The sequence below is a fragment of the Chlorocebus sabaeus genome, chromosome 24, assembly GCF_047675955.1.
Source record: "Chlorocebus sabaeus isolate Y175 chromosome 24, mChlSab1.0.hap1, whole genome shotgun sequence".
Classification (NCBI taxonomy): Eukaryota; Metazoa; Chordata; class Mammalia; order Primates; family Cercopithecidae; genus Chlorocebus; species Chlorocebus sabaeus.
In genome coordinates this window covers 21,669,269-21,684,848 of record NC_132927.1, presented here as the reverse complement: position 1 = coordinate 21,684,848, position 15,580 = coordinate 21,669,269, and the positions used below count along the sequence as shown (strand labels likewise).

Sequence of the window (15,580 nt, the reverse complement as noted above, 5' to 3'; positions counted from 1 at the left end):
CACTGCACTCCAGCCTGGGCCAGAGCGAGACTCCGTTTCAAAAAAAAAAAAAGGCCAGGCACGGTGGCTCACGCCTGTAATCCCAGCACTTTTGGAGGCTGAGGTGGGCAGATCACCTGAGGTCAGGAATTGGAGACCAGCCCGGATAACATGGCGAAACCCGTCTCTACTAAAAGTACAAAAATTAGCTGGGCGTGGTGACGGGCGCCTGTAATCCCAGCTACTCAGGAGGATGAGGCAGGAGAATTTCCTGAACCTGGGAGGTGGAGGTTGACGTGAGCCGAGATCACGCCATTGCACTCCAGCCTGGGTGACAAGAGCAAGACTCCGCCTCAGAATAAATACATAAATAAATAAAATAAGGACTTACAAATCCAAAAATATTTACTCTATGGCCCTATACATAAAGTACACCAAACTAGAGGACTACAATAAAATACACTTAGAAGAAAATATAAGGTATTTTAAAAGTATATAATTATATAAAAGTTTATATAAATAGAAAAAGTAGCAAATTATCTACTTTTCTTCTAGTGTAGCTTAAAATAGAAGCAACCCTCTCACCTTTTTTTTCCTCAAAAGCTAAGGATACATTTTTTTTAATCATAATTTTAAAAACAGCCAGATACATTAGAAAACTGGTCAGTGACTCAGAAGTAAAAAAGAATGAACAGAATCATAGAATTTTAGAACAGGATAGGACCTTTAAAATCACCTAGTCTAGTTCTTACATTTTAGAAATGAGGAAACCGAGGCCCAGACCTGGCAAGTGACTTTGTCCAAGGTCACACAGCTAATTTCCTACAAAGTTAGAATGTAACCCAAGTCTATTTGTAGGTCAATAGTGATAGGTCAATATCATAAGTAGATCAAGTGAAAGTGATAGGTCAATACTACTATATATATATATATATTTTTTTTTTTCCATTTTAACATGTATGGAAGTTGGAAAAATAGGACACTTCTCACACATCTACAGAAATAAATCCTTTTATTTGATAACATTCCTTTTCTTTTTAAAGATGCATACAGTACTTGTAAGCCCATGAATTCTGAAAAAAGCTATAGAAGACCTGGCACTATTTTTGAGAATTACACAACTGGGCAGCAAAACAACACCTTTATGAAGGTCAAAACATAAAGAAATAAAATTTAGTGTTTGCACACAAAAATAGGGGGGTTACATTCAACACGTTTTTTTAAACGTGCATTTAAAATGTTTAATGTTTTCTAAAACTTTGGTTGTCATGCTTTATTATAACTTGTTAAATTTCACAATTATGTAAGATAATTAAACCCAAAAGGTAAGCTAATATATGACATTAACACAGCAGCAAAAGCAAGCTAATACTGCACAATCATATTAGTGGACTGATTCAGAAATACATGTTTTTCACAAATAATATACAAACTTAGTTTCTGATAACATAGTTCAATGACTTCCACTTTATAAAATAAGGCTGAGAAATGAGACGTACCAGAACATGATTACATAACAAAAAGTATATTTTTAATTACAATTCTAATTGTACATACAGGGCAACAAATTGTAGCTTCTATAGAATAGTGCAAATGAGCAGGACTTTTTTCAAAAATATTAAAATTGAATTCATCCCATGTGACTCAGATTTCGTGAATTATTAATGAATGATATATTTTAGGTTTTTATGTGATGGATATAAGTGGTAAGGTTGATATAGGACAGATGTGTACTCATAGGCTGCAAATAAAAATAGCCATTGACTTAATTTGCTGGATGTGAAGTGCAGGCACTGATAACATAACTTTTAGAAAGTTCCACTTGTCATCATGTAAACACTTTTGTTCATCATACAATATTTTATTAAAGATTCATAATTCATTTAAAATCGTCATATCAAGTAATTCCTCCAAACTCTTTTTGATATGTGGTGGTTGAGATGCAGCCTGATTTAACAGATTCTGACCCATCTGTGTAAAGAGTGCTTTTGATAATTTAGCTGTGGCTGTTCGTATATTTCCTCCAGCTCCAGGCAGAGAGCCACTATTTGTCATATTTCCTAAGAGATGCCATAAAACAACCAACACTTTCTGTTCTGTGGCATGCGGCTTCCTTTGATAAAGTTCCGTAACAATATCTGAAACATAAAAATATAAAAAACAGTGAGGGTTTTTTCTTAATAAATAAGCCCAAGCTCTGCTAAATAAAAAGCAACTAAAATATACTACGCTTCTTCCTTATGTCATTTGTCCTAAAAAGTCAGGCTTCTCTTCTTTTTTTTTTTTTTGAGATGGAGTCTCACTTTGTCGCCCAGGCTGGAGTGCAGTGGCGCAATCTTGGCTCACTGCAAGCTCCACTTCCCAGGTTCACACCATTCTCCTGCCTCAGCCTCCCAAGTAGCTGGGACAACAGGCGCCCGCCACCACGCCCGGCTAATTTTTTTTGTATATTTAGTAGAGACGGGGTTTCACTGGGTTAACCAGGATGGTCTTGATCTCCTGAACTCATGATCCACCCGCCTCGGCCTCAAAAGTGCTGGGATTACAGGCGTGAGCTACCGCGCCCGGCCAAAAGTTAGGCTTCTTAAAAGAAGCAATGTAAGAAACCTTTCTCTCAAAGATTGGGATCTTCAAGTATGGTATTAGAATCCCATATAGAACAATTAGTTCATGCAAAAGTGGTAAGGAGAGAAAATGAACCCAAATTCATCTTGATGTTTTCCAAATATAGTGAAACAGAAATGTACACAGTTTTAACCCATGGACCTTTTATCAAACATGATTTTGAAATAGCAGTTTTCTATAAGAACCAAATTTGATTTTAATGTATTTTTATTTTTCCCATATTATTTCTACTAATGTAACCAAGTACCCTATTTTTAAGGGTTTTTTTCTCCTCCTTTTGTGGCCCTTTGTATTAACGTTTTAGTAATGAAATCATAAATTTTGCTTTCCTTCTTTCTACTAGATACTCCTTTGTATTGCTAGCCTATCTAAGTATGTTTGCTTAGAAGTTCCAGAGACTGGGCTGGGTGCAGTGGCTCACGCCTGAAATTCTAGCACTTTGGGAGGGCGAGGTGGGTGGATCACTTGAGGTCAGAAGTTCAAGACCAGCCTGGCCAACATGGTGAAGCCCCATCTCTACTAAAAATAATAATAATAAAAAAAACTAGCCAGGCGTGGTGGCAGGCACCTGTAGCCCCAGCTACTCAGGAGGCTGAGGCAGGAGAATCACTTGAACCCAGGAGGCAGAGGTTGCAGTTAGTCGATATTGCGCTACTGCACTCCAGCCTAGGCAACAAAGCGAGACTCCATCTCAAAAATTAAAAAAAAAAAAAAAAAAAAAGTTCCAGAGACTCCATCTTGAGACAATTCAGGTACCTATGGAATTCTCCCTAACCAGGACATTACTTCAAGGCTGTGGTGCCAATTTACAACCCAGTCCAGCCTGAGACAGCACTGGCCCATTCACCATATGGAGCAATAACTCAAGATAAGTCATAAGAACAAATCATGTAGAACTGTACTGCCTGGCCCACTGCATGCCCTCCATGCAACCCTTCTCCTCCTTAAACCCTAGCATTTTGCCTGAGAATTCTGAAGCAGTTTTGTTAAGGCAGAAGCCTGAACCACCTGCCAACTGCTAACTTTGGAAAATAAAGTCACTTTCCTTCCACTGTACCTCATCCTTGTTATTCAATTTTCCAAGTGGTGACTGGCTGAACCTGCATTTGGCTACACTAATAGGAAGACTGAACATTTACTGGAAAAAAAGGATAAAATTCTTTTGACAAAAATGTTTCGGGTAAAAGTCTTAAAAGGTTCTCTTGTGGATCATTACACAATTTATTTCTACTTTGTGGGTAGTTATATTAAGTTGGTAGCTATCCTAAAATTAAATTGAAATCGTTTATCAGTTTATCCTTAGTTAATAAAATATTTCTTTAGAAATTGTTACAAAGTATTTACCAGCAAGCTTTTCCGTCATATCCTGTTTTGCTTTTCCATTTAAAAACTGAGCTTTTGTGCAAAATGGCTGTAGAAGTAAGTAATTGTCTAAAAAAAAAAGAACACAAAGACATATGTTTAAAGAGTAATGAGCTCCTAGTTACTTTCCATTACATAGCATTGAAAAGAAAAATAATCATTTCTAGGATGCAAATGTGTAACACTTAAAAAATCTACATAATCACTATTTAAATTTTCTATAAAACTTTAATAGGCCAGGCATGGTCACTAGCACCTGTAATTCCAGCTACTTGAGAGGCTGACGTAAGAGGATCACTTGAGCCCAAGAGTCCAAGGCTGCATTGAGCTATGATTGCACCACTGCACCCCAACCTGGGTGACAGTGACGCTCTGTCTCTCAAAACCAACAAACCAAACAAAATCTTAACAGAGTAATATTCTTAAAGCAAATAAGAACTAAAAATGCCTCACACAGTTTTAAAGGAGCTATCATGTGGTATTAAAAAAAAAAAAAAGACAAAAACAAAAACAAAAAACTGCCTGAATCTCCTAGGCATCTTATTTCAAATAATAGCATAGTTTTATCAAAAAACAGAAAAAGCACCTGGGTGTGGTGGCTCATGCCTGTAATCCCAGCACTTTGGGAGGCCAAGGTGGGAAGATCATGAGGTCAGGAGTTTGAGACCACCCTGGCCAACACGGTGAAACTCTGTCCCTATTAAAAATACAAAAATTAGCTGGGTGTGGTGGCGTGTGCCTGTAATCCCAGCTACTTGGGAAGCTGAGGCAGGAGAATCACTTGAACCAGGGAGTCAGAGGTTGCAGTGAGCTGACATCATGCCATTGCACTCCAGCCTGGTGACAGAGTGAGACTCTCTGTCTCAACAACAACAACAACAACAAAAAAAAGAAAAAAAAAAGAAAAAGAAAAAGGGAAGCAGTTTTTACATTTACTGAATTTTTTTTTAAGTTTTAATTGTGAGGCCAGGCGCGGTGGCTCAAGCCTGTAATCCCAGCACTTTGGGAGGCCAAGACGGGCGAATCACAAGGTCAGGAGATCGAGACCATCCTGGCTAACATGGTGAAACCCCGTCTCTACTAAAAAATACAAAAAAACTAGCCGGGCAAGGTGGCGGCGCCTGTAGTCCCAGCTACTCGGGAGGCTGAGGCAGGAGAATGGTGTAAACCCGGGAAGCGGAGCTTGCAGTGAGTCGAGATCCGGCCACTGCACTCCAACCTGGGTGACAGAGTGAGACTCCGTCTCAAAAAAAAATAAAAAAAATAAAGTTTTAGTTGTGAAATAATAATAGAAACACAGAAATTTACTAAGATTATATAGAGGTCCTGTGTACCTTCCACCTAAAGGTTTCATCTTAAATAACTACAATTGACCCTTGGACAACACAGGGGTTAGGGGAGCCAACCCCTGTACAGTTGAAAATCCGTGTTTAACTTTTCACACTCCCCAAACTGAAATACTAATAACTTACTGTTGATCAGAAACCTTACCAATAACATAAACTGTTAATTAACACATATTTTGGATGTTATTATGTATTATATACTGGAATCTTACAATAAAGTAAGCTAGAGAAAAGAAAATATTAGGAAAGAGAAGAAAAATACATTTACAGTATTGTATTTGTCAATCATGCAAATTTATGTCATTTGTTTACAAGATTAGTCATCTATCTGAAGTGGTGGGCAACCACAGCTGCAGACCTCAAGCTACTCAGATATCAAGCAATTCAAATTTATCATGTCATGACTTTCCCCTGCTTATTGGGAGCACTTTCAGCATCACTAGTGGCACTTCATATAGGTCTGATGGTGTCACTCAAGGTTTACGGTATTACACTAAACCTGATGAAAAATACTTAAGAACCATTAATTTGCATATGTTGAACCATCCTTGCATCCCTGGGATAAATTCCACTTGGACATGACAAATAATCTTTCTTTTCTTTTTTTTTGAGATAGAGTCTCGCTCTGTTGCCCATGCCAGAGTACAGTGGCGTGATCTCAGCTCACTGCAAGCTCTGCCTCCCGGGTTCATGCCATTCTCCTGCCTCAGCCTCCCTAGTAGCTGGGACTACAGGCACCCGCCACCATGCCCAGCTAATTTTTCGTATTTTTAGTAGAGACAGGGTTTCACTGTGTTAGCCAGGATGGTCTCGATCTCCTGACCTCGTGATCCGCCCGCCTCAGCCTCCCAAAGTGCTGTGATTACAGGCGTGAGCCACCACACCCGGTCGAATAATCTTTTTATACAAATTTGTTTCATGTTCCTAATAGTTTGTTCTTTTTTATTAAGTAGTATTTCATGGTATATTTAGATTTTAAAGAAACTGCCAAACCTAGAGTGGCTGTACCATTTTATTTACATTTTCACCAGCAGTGTATGAGATGTAGTTTCTCTGTAATCTTGTCAGCATTTTGCATTGTCACTATTTTTTATTTTGGCTGTTCTAATACTTGTGTGGTGATCATGGCCTTAACTTGCATATGCATTTCCTGGATGGCTAGTGATGTTGAACATCTTTTCACATGCTTATTTGGTCAGTCATATATCCTCCCTTATTTGCCATCCATATACCTCATGTTTTAAATATTTCCTCAGGTCTTTTGTCTATTTTTTTTTAATTTGAGTTTTTTTGATGTTGAGCTTTGAGATTTCTTTATATATTCTAGATATTAGCTGTCAGATACATGGTTTGAAAATATTTTTCTCAGTCTGCAGCTTGTCTCTTTATTTTTTTTTATTTTATTTTTTTTCAGACGCAGTGTCACTGTTGCCCAGGCTGGAGTGCAGTGGCCGGATCTCAGTTCACTGCAAGCTCCGCCTCCCGGGTTTACGCCATTCTCCTGCCTCAGCCTCCCAAGTAGCTGGGACTACAGGCGCCCGCCACCTCGCCTGGCTAGTTTTTTGTATTTTTTAGTAGAGACGGGATTTCACCATGTTAGCCAGGATGGTCTCAATCTCCTGACCTCATGATCCACCCGTCTCAGCCTCCCAAAGTGCTGGGATTACAGGCTTGAGCCACTGCGCCCGGCCTCTTTATCTATTCTTTAAAAAAAAAATTTAATTTTTTGATACGGAGTCACACTCTGTTGTCCAGGCTGCAGTGCAGTGGTACAACCTTGGCTCACTGCAACCTCCACCTCCTGGGTTCAAGCAATTCTCCTGCCTCAGCTTCCAGAGTAGCTGGGATTACAGGCATGCGTCACCACACCCAGCTAATTTTTGTATTTTTAGTAGAGACAGAGTTTCACCATGTTGGCCACGCTGGTCTTGAACTCACAACCTCAGGTGATCTGCCCACCTTGGCCTCCCAAAAGGCTGAGATTATAGGATCATACTCTTAGTGCCATATGTACAACTTTTCACCAAGTCCTAAGATTTTCTCATGTTATCTTGTAAAAGTTTTACATTTAAGTTGTACATTTAGTTATACAAAAGTTGTACATTTAAATCTGTGATCCATTTTGAGTTAGTTTATTTATTATTATTTTCTTATTTTTATATTTTTTCTTTATTTTATTTCTGGATCATCTCATGCCGAATTATTGAGTTAGTTTTGTTAGCAGACTGAGGTTGAGGCAGAAAAAGAAATAAAATCAAAGATAAGGGAAAGTCAATTTAATGGAACAGAATTTAATCACTAAAAATAATTTTAAAACCATTGAGAAAATAGAAAGTTTTATGATAATATTAAGTTTAAAAACCTGAATAACTAGGATTTCAGCATTACAATAAAAGTATGGATGGAATCAGAAAACATGAAAAGAAAGTCAATTTGAGTGCTGAAGTAAGATTGCTTACCTACATGCTGAGTCAGTGCCTGAACAACATTCGTAGCAGCAGCGTAGATGCCTGGATTCTTGGAATTCAGATTGTTATCCACTATTGCTGGAATTAGCATGTTGATTATAGGAGACAAGTGGTCTCTAAGTAGAGGAATCATTTTGTGCATTGTTTCCAGAGCCACCAGATTTACTTTACTATTAGAATCATGAAGTCGAGATTTAAAAGCATCAAAAATCTGAAAATAAATTGGTAAATCATTTAAAGTAAAATAATGTTTATAGCTATTGTATTTATAATTCTCTTGGCATGTCATAATATTTCTCCTACTTTACTCAGTTTAAATATATACGCAACATCCTATTTTGCTTGAACTTAGATAACAGGAACTTTATAAAAATTGGGGTACTAAATCTAAGTGTCAAATCTTCTTGTAACGAAGGGAGAAGGCCTCAAAAATTGCCCCAAAAGAAATCCTAATAAAAGCTGAAAAATGTGGCTCAGTAGGCAGATGACTAATTGTAAATATGATAAACATCTTGTTTTCTGGAAGGTGCAGGTTAGCTTAGCTAACTCTAAGAACTTAAGAAAAGTTTTTATCTTTTTTCACACTAGAAGTAGACGTGTAAGTTTTACTGTGGAGATCTAACCTAGTTTCAGTTTAGGTTTATTATGAAAATTTTAGATGCAATTTCAGAGTTAAATTTGTATTATTATCTCTTAACCTGATAACTTTAACAATAATTCCTTGCTCTTCAAAATCCTTAACTTTCATAAACTCAAGATATAATAAAGTGAATGCTAAACAATCCTTTAATCATGTCAGGTAAGTAAAGAGCTACTCTATGAGCTGAGACTATTCACTAATAATTTCCAATACTTATTTATTATTTTTCATGTTAAGAATAATCTTCCCAAGAGATTTATTTTTACTCAACAGATATCAGAAAATACAAGTTTCTGGCTCCCATGCCATGGTAATATGGTTCTTTTCTTCTGAAAGCTGAGAAAATACCATGAGAAGTGAAGAGTAGTTATGGTATGTTTGCGAAGTATAATGCACATTACACAAACTTAAAATGAAATTTAATTAATAAATTACTACTAGAATTAACTGAACTAAATTCTGATGAAGCAAAAATAATCTATGCTCTGATACAATGAATATTAATTAATATTTCCCTTTCTTTTATTTATTGTCTTCCTAAAGATAAGTACATAAGTCACTATACAGAGATTTCTTTTGTTTTTTTTTTCTTTGAAACGGAGTCTCGCTCTGTCACCGAGGCTGGAGTGCAGTGGCCGGACCTCAGCTCACTGCAAGCTCCGCCTCCTGGGTTTACGCCATTCTCCTGCCTCAGCCTCCCGAGTAGCTGGGACTACAGGCGCCCGCCACCTCGCCCAGCTAGTTTTTTGTATTTTTTTAGTAGAGACGGGGTTTCACCGTGTTAGCCAGGATGGCCTCGATCTCCTGACCTCGTGATCCGCCCGTCTCGGCCTCCCAAAGTGCTGGGATTACAGGCTTGAGCCACCGCGCCCAGCCTATACAGAGATTTCTAACCCATATAATGGAAAGTTTTAATATCTGTTCTAAAGCAGTATCAAGTCTCTTATCTGTCTTTGCTTTTTAAAAAATATGTATTGATTAATTTAACATATATTTACTAAATGCCAGGTTCTGAGTGCTCTGAGAATACTGAAGTTACAAGGCGCTTATCATCTTGTGGCAGGATTCAGACTAATAAATAGCTACCTTCTTACTTTGTTTCAATGATTTTGACTTGTTCTAGTATGCTTTTAACCTAGCAAAACCCAGGCAATCCATTCTTTTCACTAAGCTTATTTTAACACTTTAGAATAATATACATATAACATGTAAATATATAATTTATTAATTAAATTCCATTTAAATTTGTGTAATTTGTATATATACAGTGAGAGGGTATATAAAACACTAAGATTTAGAGCAATTTTTTAAACTGATAAACTTCATTTGACATAGATTTCAAATGAAAATAAATTTTTTTTTTCTTTTTTGTAGAGACAGGGTCTTACTATGTTGCCCAGGCTGGACTTGAACTTTGAACTCCTAGACTCAAGAGATCCTTCTACCTTGGCTTCCCAAAGTGCTGGGATTACAGGCATGAGCCACCATACCCGACTTAAAATTAATTTTGACAAGTCCTTACCTTCACAATGTTTCCAACAACAAGGTCTTGATTATTTTCAGTATCTGATAAAAGCTGCTTAATCCCATTAATACGATCACGAAAGTCTTTTGCATTTAATAAACCAGTTATGACTTTAAGGTACTCAGCACTTTCTAAGGAATTACGAGGGACTGATTTTCTGGTGACTTCACGAACTTCAGTTACCTCTCTAAAGTGAAAGAAAGGTGAATGTGATTTCATTTGTACTTTCCTATAAAAACTATTATACAAACATAATTTTAAAATCTCACTATGAATTCATTTTCCAAAATGCATAAAATGACCTAACCCATAGCCAAACTATCTGTGTTGGGAGTCCCCAGGATCTCCCCTGGATTTGGATATTTGCTAGGAAGACTCACAAGAGTTAGCCTATAGTTTTACTCATGGCTAAAATTTATTACAGCAGAAGGATGCCAAACAAAATCAGCAGAGGGAAAAGGTGCATAAGTCAAAGACCAGAGGAAACCAGATTTAAGCTTTTAAAGAGTCCTTTCCCAGTAGGGTCACACAGGACACAATTCCTTCAGCAATGAGTTATGACAACATATGTGAAATGTTGTCTACCAAGTAAGCTTATTAGAGGCCTCATGTCCAGAGTTTTCACTGGGAGCTGGTAACATAGGGACTGTCTGCCTAGGACATACCAAAATTCCAGACCCCAGAAGGAAACCAGGCCTCCAGCATAAACCATATTGTTTGCCGAAACAATTTAGGCACAGTAAACTATCTTATCAGTTAGGGCATGTTGGGAATCCTCTTGAAATCCTGGTTTCCCATGTCAGCAAAGAGCTAACCTTGCAAGCAGCCTTTTTTAGGGATAAAAGTCTCAGGACTGCAATGTTAACTTTTTTCTGAACAGGTTCCTTGCCCACTGAGATCTAGATAAATTACCTTGAACCTCTTCTCAAACCCATTCTCCATAGAAGATTAAGTGAACCACTCTTATGAGGAATAGTTGAAATCTTTCCAAAACCTAAGTTCCCAGATGTCAACCAATGGACAATCTCTCTAAGCAGACCTTTCTAAGAATAGCAGTCTCAGGCCCTGTTATGTTAACTCTTTCCTGCAAAGTATTCGTGTGAACATGCATGGGACAATGAGAAACTAGAGACCAGCAGGAATTATTATGGCAATGATAGTATTTGTAGCATATTTTTTGTGGCTATAAAGGGGTAACTCAATGTGGTAGATCCAGCTTGTCCATCCCATGGTCTGCAGGTTGCATGTGGCCCGGACAGCTTTGAATGCAGCCTAACACAAATTCATAAATTTTCTTAAAACATTATGAGATTTTTGTGTATATGTGAGAGTGTGTGTGTGTGTGTGTGTGTGTGTGTTTTAGCTCATCAGCTATCATTAGTGCTGGTGTATTTTATGTGTGGCCAAGACAATTCTTCTTCCAATGTGGCAAGGGATGCAAGAGATTGGACACCCCCATTTAGATGATCATCCTTTTGAAACTAAAGGGTCATGCAAAGTGACAGGTAGGTCAGTTGGTCAATCTGTCTATCTATTTTAGATAGAGAGTCTCACTCTATCTTTCTATCTATCTATTTTACTTTTTTAATTTTTTTTTTTTTTTTTTTTTGAGACTGAGTCTGGCTCTGTCCCCCAAGCTGTAATGCAGTGGCGCGATCTCGGCTCACTGCAAACTCCGCCTCCCGGGTTCCCGCCATTCTCCTGCCTCAGCCTCCCGAGTAGCTGGGACTACAGGCGCCCGCCACCGCGCCCGGCTAGTTTTTTTGTATTTTTTTTTAGTAGAGACGGGGTTTCACCGGGTTAGCCAGGATGGTCTCGATCTCCTGACCTCGTGATCCACCCGTCTCGGCCTCCCAAAGTGCTGGGATTACAGGCTTGAGCCACCGCGCCCGGCCTACTTTTTTAATTTTTAATTTATTTTTGAGACAGAGTCTCACTTTGTCACCCAGGCTGGAATGCAGTGGCATTATCTTGGCTCACTGCAAGTAAGCCTAATGTAAGTATATTGTAATGTTCTTACATTAGACTTAACATGGTCTAATACTATTTGAAAGTATACTGTGAGACAGTAAAGATGTACATTATAATATTATAAAGTCTAGATCAACCACTTACAAAAGGAACAAAAAGATACAGCTAATGAAGAAAATAAATGAAATACCAAAATGCACACACATACACTCACATCCCTACCTCTCAATCAATCTTATACCATGCACAAAAAGAAGAAAAAGAAACAGAAAATATAAGACAAATAGAAAAACACTATCAAAATGAGAGGCTTAAACCCAACCATGTGAATAACCGCTTTAAACCTAAATGGTCAAATACCCTGATTAAAAAGCAGAAATTGTTTTTTTTTTTTTTTTTTTTTTTTTTTTTTTTTTTTTTTTTTGAGACGGAGTCTTGCTCTGTAGCCCGGACTGGAGTGCAGTGGCCGGATCTCAGCTCACTGCAAGCTCCGCCTCCTGGGTTCTCGCCATTCTCCTGCCTCAGCCTCCGGAGTAGCTGGGACTACAGGCGCCCGCCACCTCGCCCGGCTAGTTTTTTGTATTTTTAGTAGAGACGGGGTTTCACCGTGTTAGCCAGGATGGTCTCGATCTCCTGACCTCGTGATCCGCCCGTCTCGGCCTCCCAAAGTGCTGGGATTACAGGCTTGAGCCACCGCGCCCGGCATAAAAAGCAGAAATTGTTATATTGGTAATAAGACAAGACTCCAACCTGGGCAACAAATTGAGACCTCATCTGTACAAAAAATACAAAAAATTAGCTGGGTGGCAGGGTAGGGGTGCCATGGGCTTGTAGTCCCAGGTACTCGGGAGGCTAAGGTGGGAGGACACTTGAGCCCTGGGAGGTCGAGGCTGCAGTGAGCCATGATCACGTCATTGCACTCCAGCCTGGATGACAGAGCAAGACCCTGCCTCAAAAAAGACAAGACTGAGTCACATACTGCCTAGAAAAATGCTCTTTAAAAAAACATAAGCTGAGCATGGTGGCTACACCTATAATCCCAGCACTTTGGAAGACCGAGGCTGGAGGATTACTTGAGCCCAGGAGTTGACACCAGCCTGAGCAACACAGGAAGACCCCATCTCTTTTTATTACAAATTAATAAAATATTTTTTTTAATTAAGAAGACCAGAAAATACAAGCAAAATCCACAATGCATTAAGGAAAAAATTATTTTCACACTTGTTAAAATGGTAAGAAAGACTTTATCCAAGAAGGACCATGACAACTACAATAAGGGAGAACAACTGTTCTCAACTCTGACTACAGTAAAGACAGAGGGATTTATAGCCCACAACCAGAGTTGGGGGTGGGGGTCAGTGGATAGAAAATTACTAAGAGGAGACATTAAAGAGCACCAAGTTTCTTGCAAAACTGGCCTAGTAAGATGCATGCTAAAGGAAGGCCAAAGACTCAGACATCGAAGGTCAGGGGGTGAGGAACTTGATCAGATATCAAGGGTGATAACATATCAAAGGAAGGAGAGATGAGCTAGCAGGATACCTTGTTAAGACTGGGTTAGGCAGGCCAAGGACAGGGTCCAAGGTCAAGGCCAAATTGCAAACAGGACTCAGAGAAGCATGTCTATAGTTTGGTCAAAAAGAATCTCTGTCGGGCCGGGCGCCAGTGGCTCACACCTGTAATCCCAGCACTTTGGGAAGCTGAGGCGGGCGGATCATAAGGTCAAGAGATGGAGACCATCCTGGTAAACATCGTGAAACTCTGTCTCTACTAAAAATACAAAAATTAGCTAGGCGTGGTGGCACACGCCTGTAGTCCCAGCTACTCGGGAGGCTGAGGCAGAACTGCTTGAACCTGGGAGGCAGAGGTTGCAGGGAGATCGTGCCGCCATACTCCAGCCTGGATGACAGTGCGAGACTCTGTCTCAAAAAAAAAAAAAAAAAAAATATATATATATATATATATTATGTTTGTCAAATGAGATACTAGTTTATAGCCACTGAAATAATCACAAGTATTGGTAAGGATGTAAAAAAACTGGAACCCTTTTACACTACTGGTGAGATGTAAAATGGTGGCACTTTGGAAAAACTTTCTGCTGGTTCTTCAAACGATTAAACATAGAGTTATCATATGATCCAGCAATTCCACTCCTACACATCCAAGAGAGCTGAAAACATATGTCCACAACAAAACCAAACTGATGAATGGATAAACAATGTGTGCTATATCCATATATGGATGAATGGAATAGTATTCGCCCATAAAAAAGAATGAAGTATTGATAAATGCTATAACATGGAAGAGCCCTTGACATTTTGATTACAAAAAAAATGGATAAGCCTTAACATAAATCTAAGTATAAGAAGCCAGTCACAAAAGACCACATATCATATGATTCCCTTTATATGGAATGTCCAGAATAAGCAAATCCATAGAAACAGAAGAGAGACTGCCTAGGGCTGGGGAAGGCAAGATTGTTGAGAAATGGGGAATGACTGCTAATAAGTATGAGATTTCTTTTAAGGTGACAAAAATATTCTAAAATTGTGATGACAGCTACACAACTCATTGAATATACAGATGCTCTTTGATTTGCAATGGAGTTACATCCTGATAAACCCATTTTATGTTGAAAATATCTTAAGTCAAAAATGCATTCAATACATCTAACCTACCGAACATCATAGCTTAGTCTAGCCTACCTTAAACGTGTTCAGAACACTTACATTATCCTATACTGGGGCAAATAATCTAACACAAAGCCTATTTTATAATGAATAATTTATTGAATATTATACTGAAAGTGAAAAACAGAATGATTGTATGAATACTCAAAGTAGTTTCTACTGTACTACATGCATACTGCTTTTGCACCATTGTAAAGTTGAAAAATCATAAGTTGAACCATCCTAAGTTGGGTGCCATCTGTACTAAAAAACATTGAATTGCATGCCTTAGATAGAAGAATTATATAGTAGGCGAATTACATCTCCATAACACTGTAATTTAAAGAAAAACATACCATGCAAATCTTCTATCAAAAGAAAACTAATATGGTCTACTAACATAGACTTCAAGACAAAGAATATTACCAGAGATAAAGGTACTTCATAATGACAAAAGGACCAATTTATCAGAAAGTCACAACTATCCTCAATGTATTTAAATGTAATCACAGTGGATCAAAATACATGAAGCAAAAAGTGATACAACAGAAAGTATAAATAAATCCACCAATACATTGGGGATGTCAATACTCCTATCTCAGCAATTGATAGAACAAGTAGAATAAAAAATCAGTAAGATTATAGAACACTTGAATAACAACCGACTTAACCTAACTGACATTGTATAGAATATTACATTCAACAAGAGCAGAAGGTACATTCTTCCAAGTAGATATAAAATAGTCACTAATATAGAACACATGCTGGGCCGTAAAACAAGTCTCAAGAAGTTTAAAAGAACTAGAATCCTATGGAGCATGTTCAGTGACACAGCAGAACTAAATTTAAAATCATTAACAAAATATTTAGGAAATCTCCAAATATTTGAAAATTAAACACACTTCTAAATAGCACCTGTATTGAAGAAGAAACCACAAGGGTATTATTCAGCATCATCCCAATACCAAATCCAAAGACATTTTAAGACAAGAAAA

At 38.1% G+C, this 15,580-nt stretch overlaps 1 protein-coding gene across 5 annotated transcripts in view; it reads right to left on the bottom strand.

Moving 5' to 3' along the window:
- Nucleotides 1-974: 974 nt before the first annotated feature.
- The window catches only part of TOGARAM1 (TOG array regulator of axonemal microtubules 1), a 115,022-nt gene continuing 100,416 nt past the window's right edge, over nt 975-15,580 (bottom strand). For 3 of the 5 annotated variants that reach the window (XM_073010953.1, XM_073010954.1, XM_007986574.3), the window contains 4 exons: nt 9,943-10,132; nt 7,772-7,991; nt 3,949-4,035; nt 975-2,117 (listed from right to left, as the gene is read on the bottom strand). In XM_073010953.1, coding sequence (XP_072867054.1) covers nt 1,852-2,117; nt 3,949-4,035; nt 7,772-7,991; nt 9,943-10,132 — 763 coding nt within the window. In that variant the 3' untranslated portion in view covers nt 975-1,851. Of the gene's footprint in view, nt 2,118-3,948; nt 4,036-7,771; nt 7,992-9,942; nt 10,133-15,580 lie in introns of those variants that run through there. The other 2 variants (XM_073010955.1, XM_073010956.1) reach the window with 2 other exon arrangements.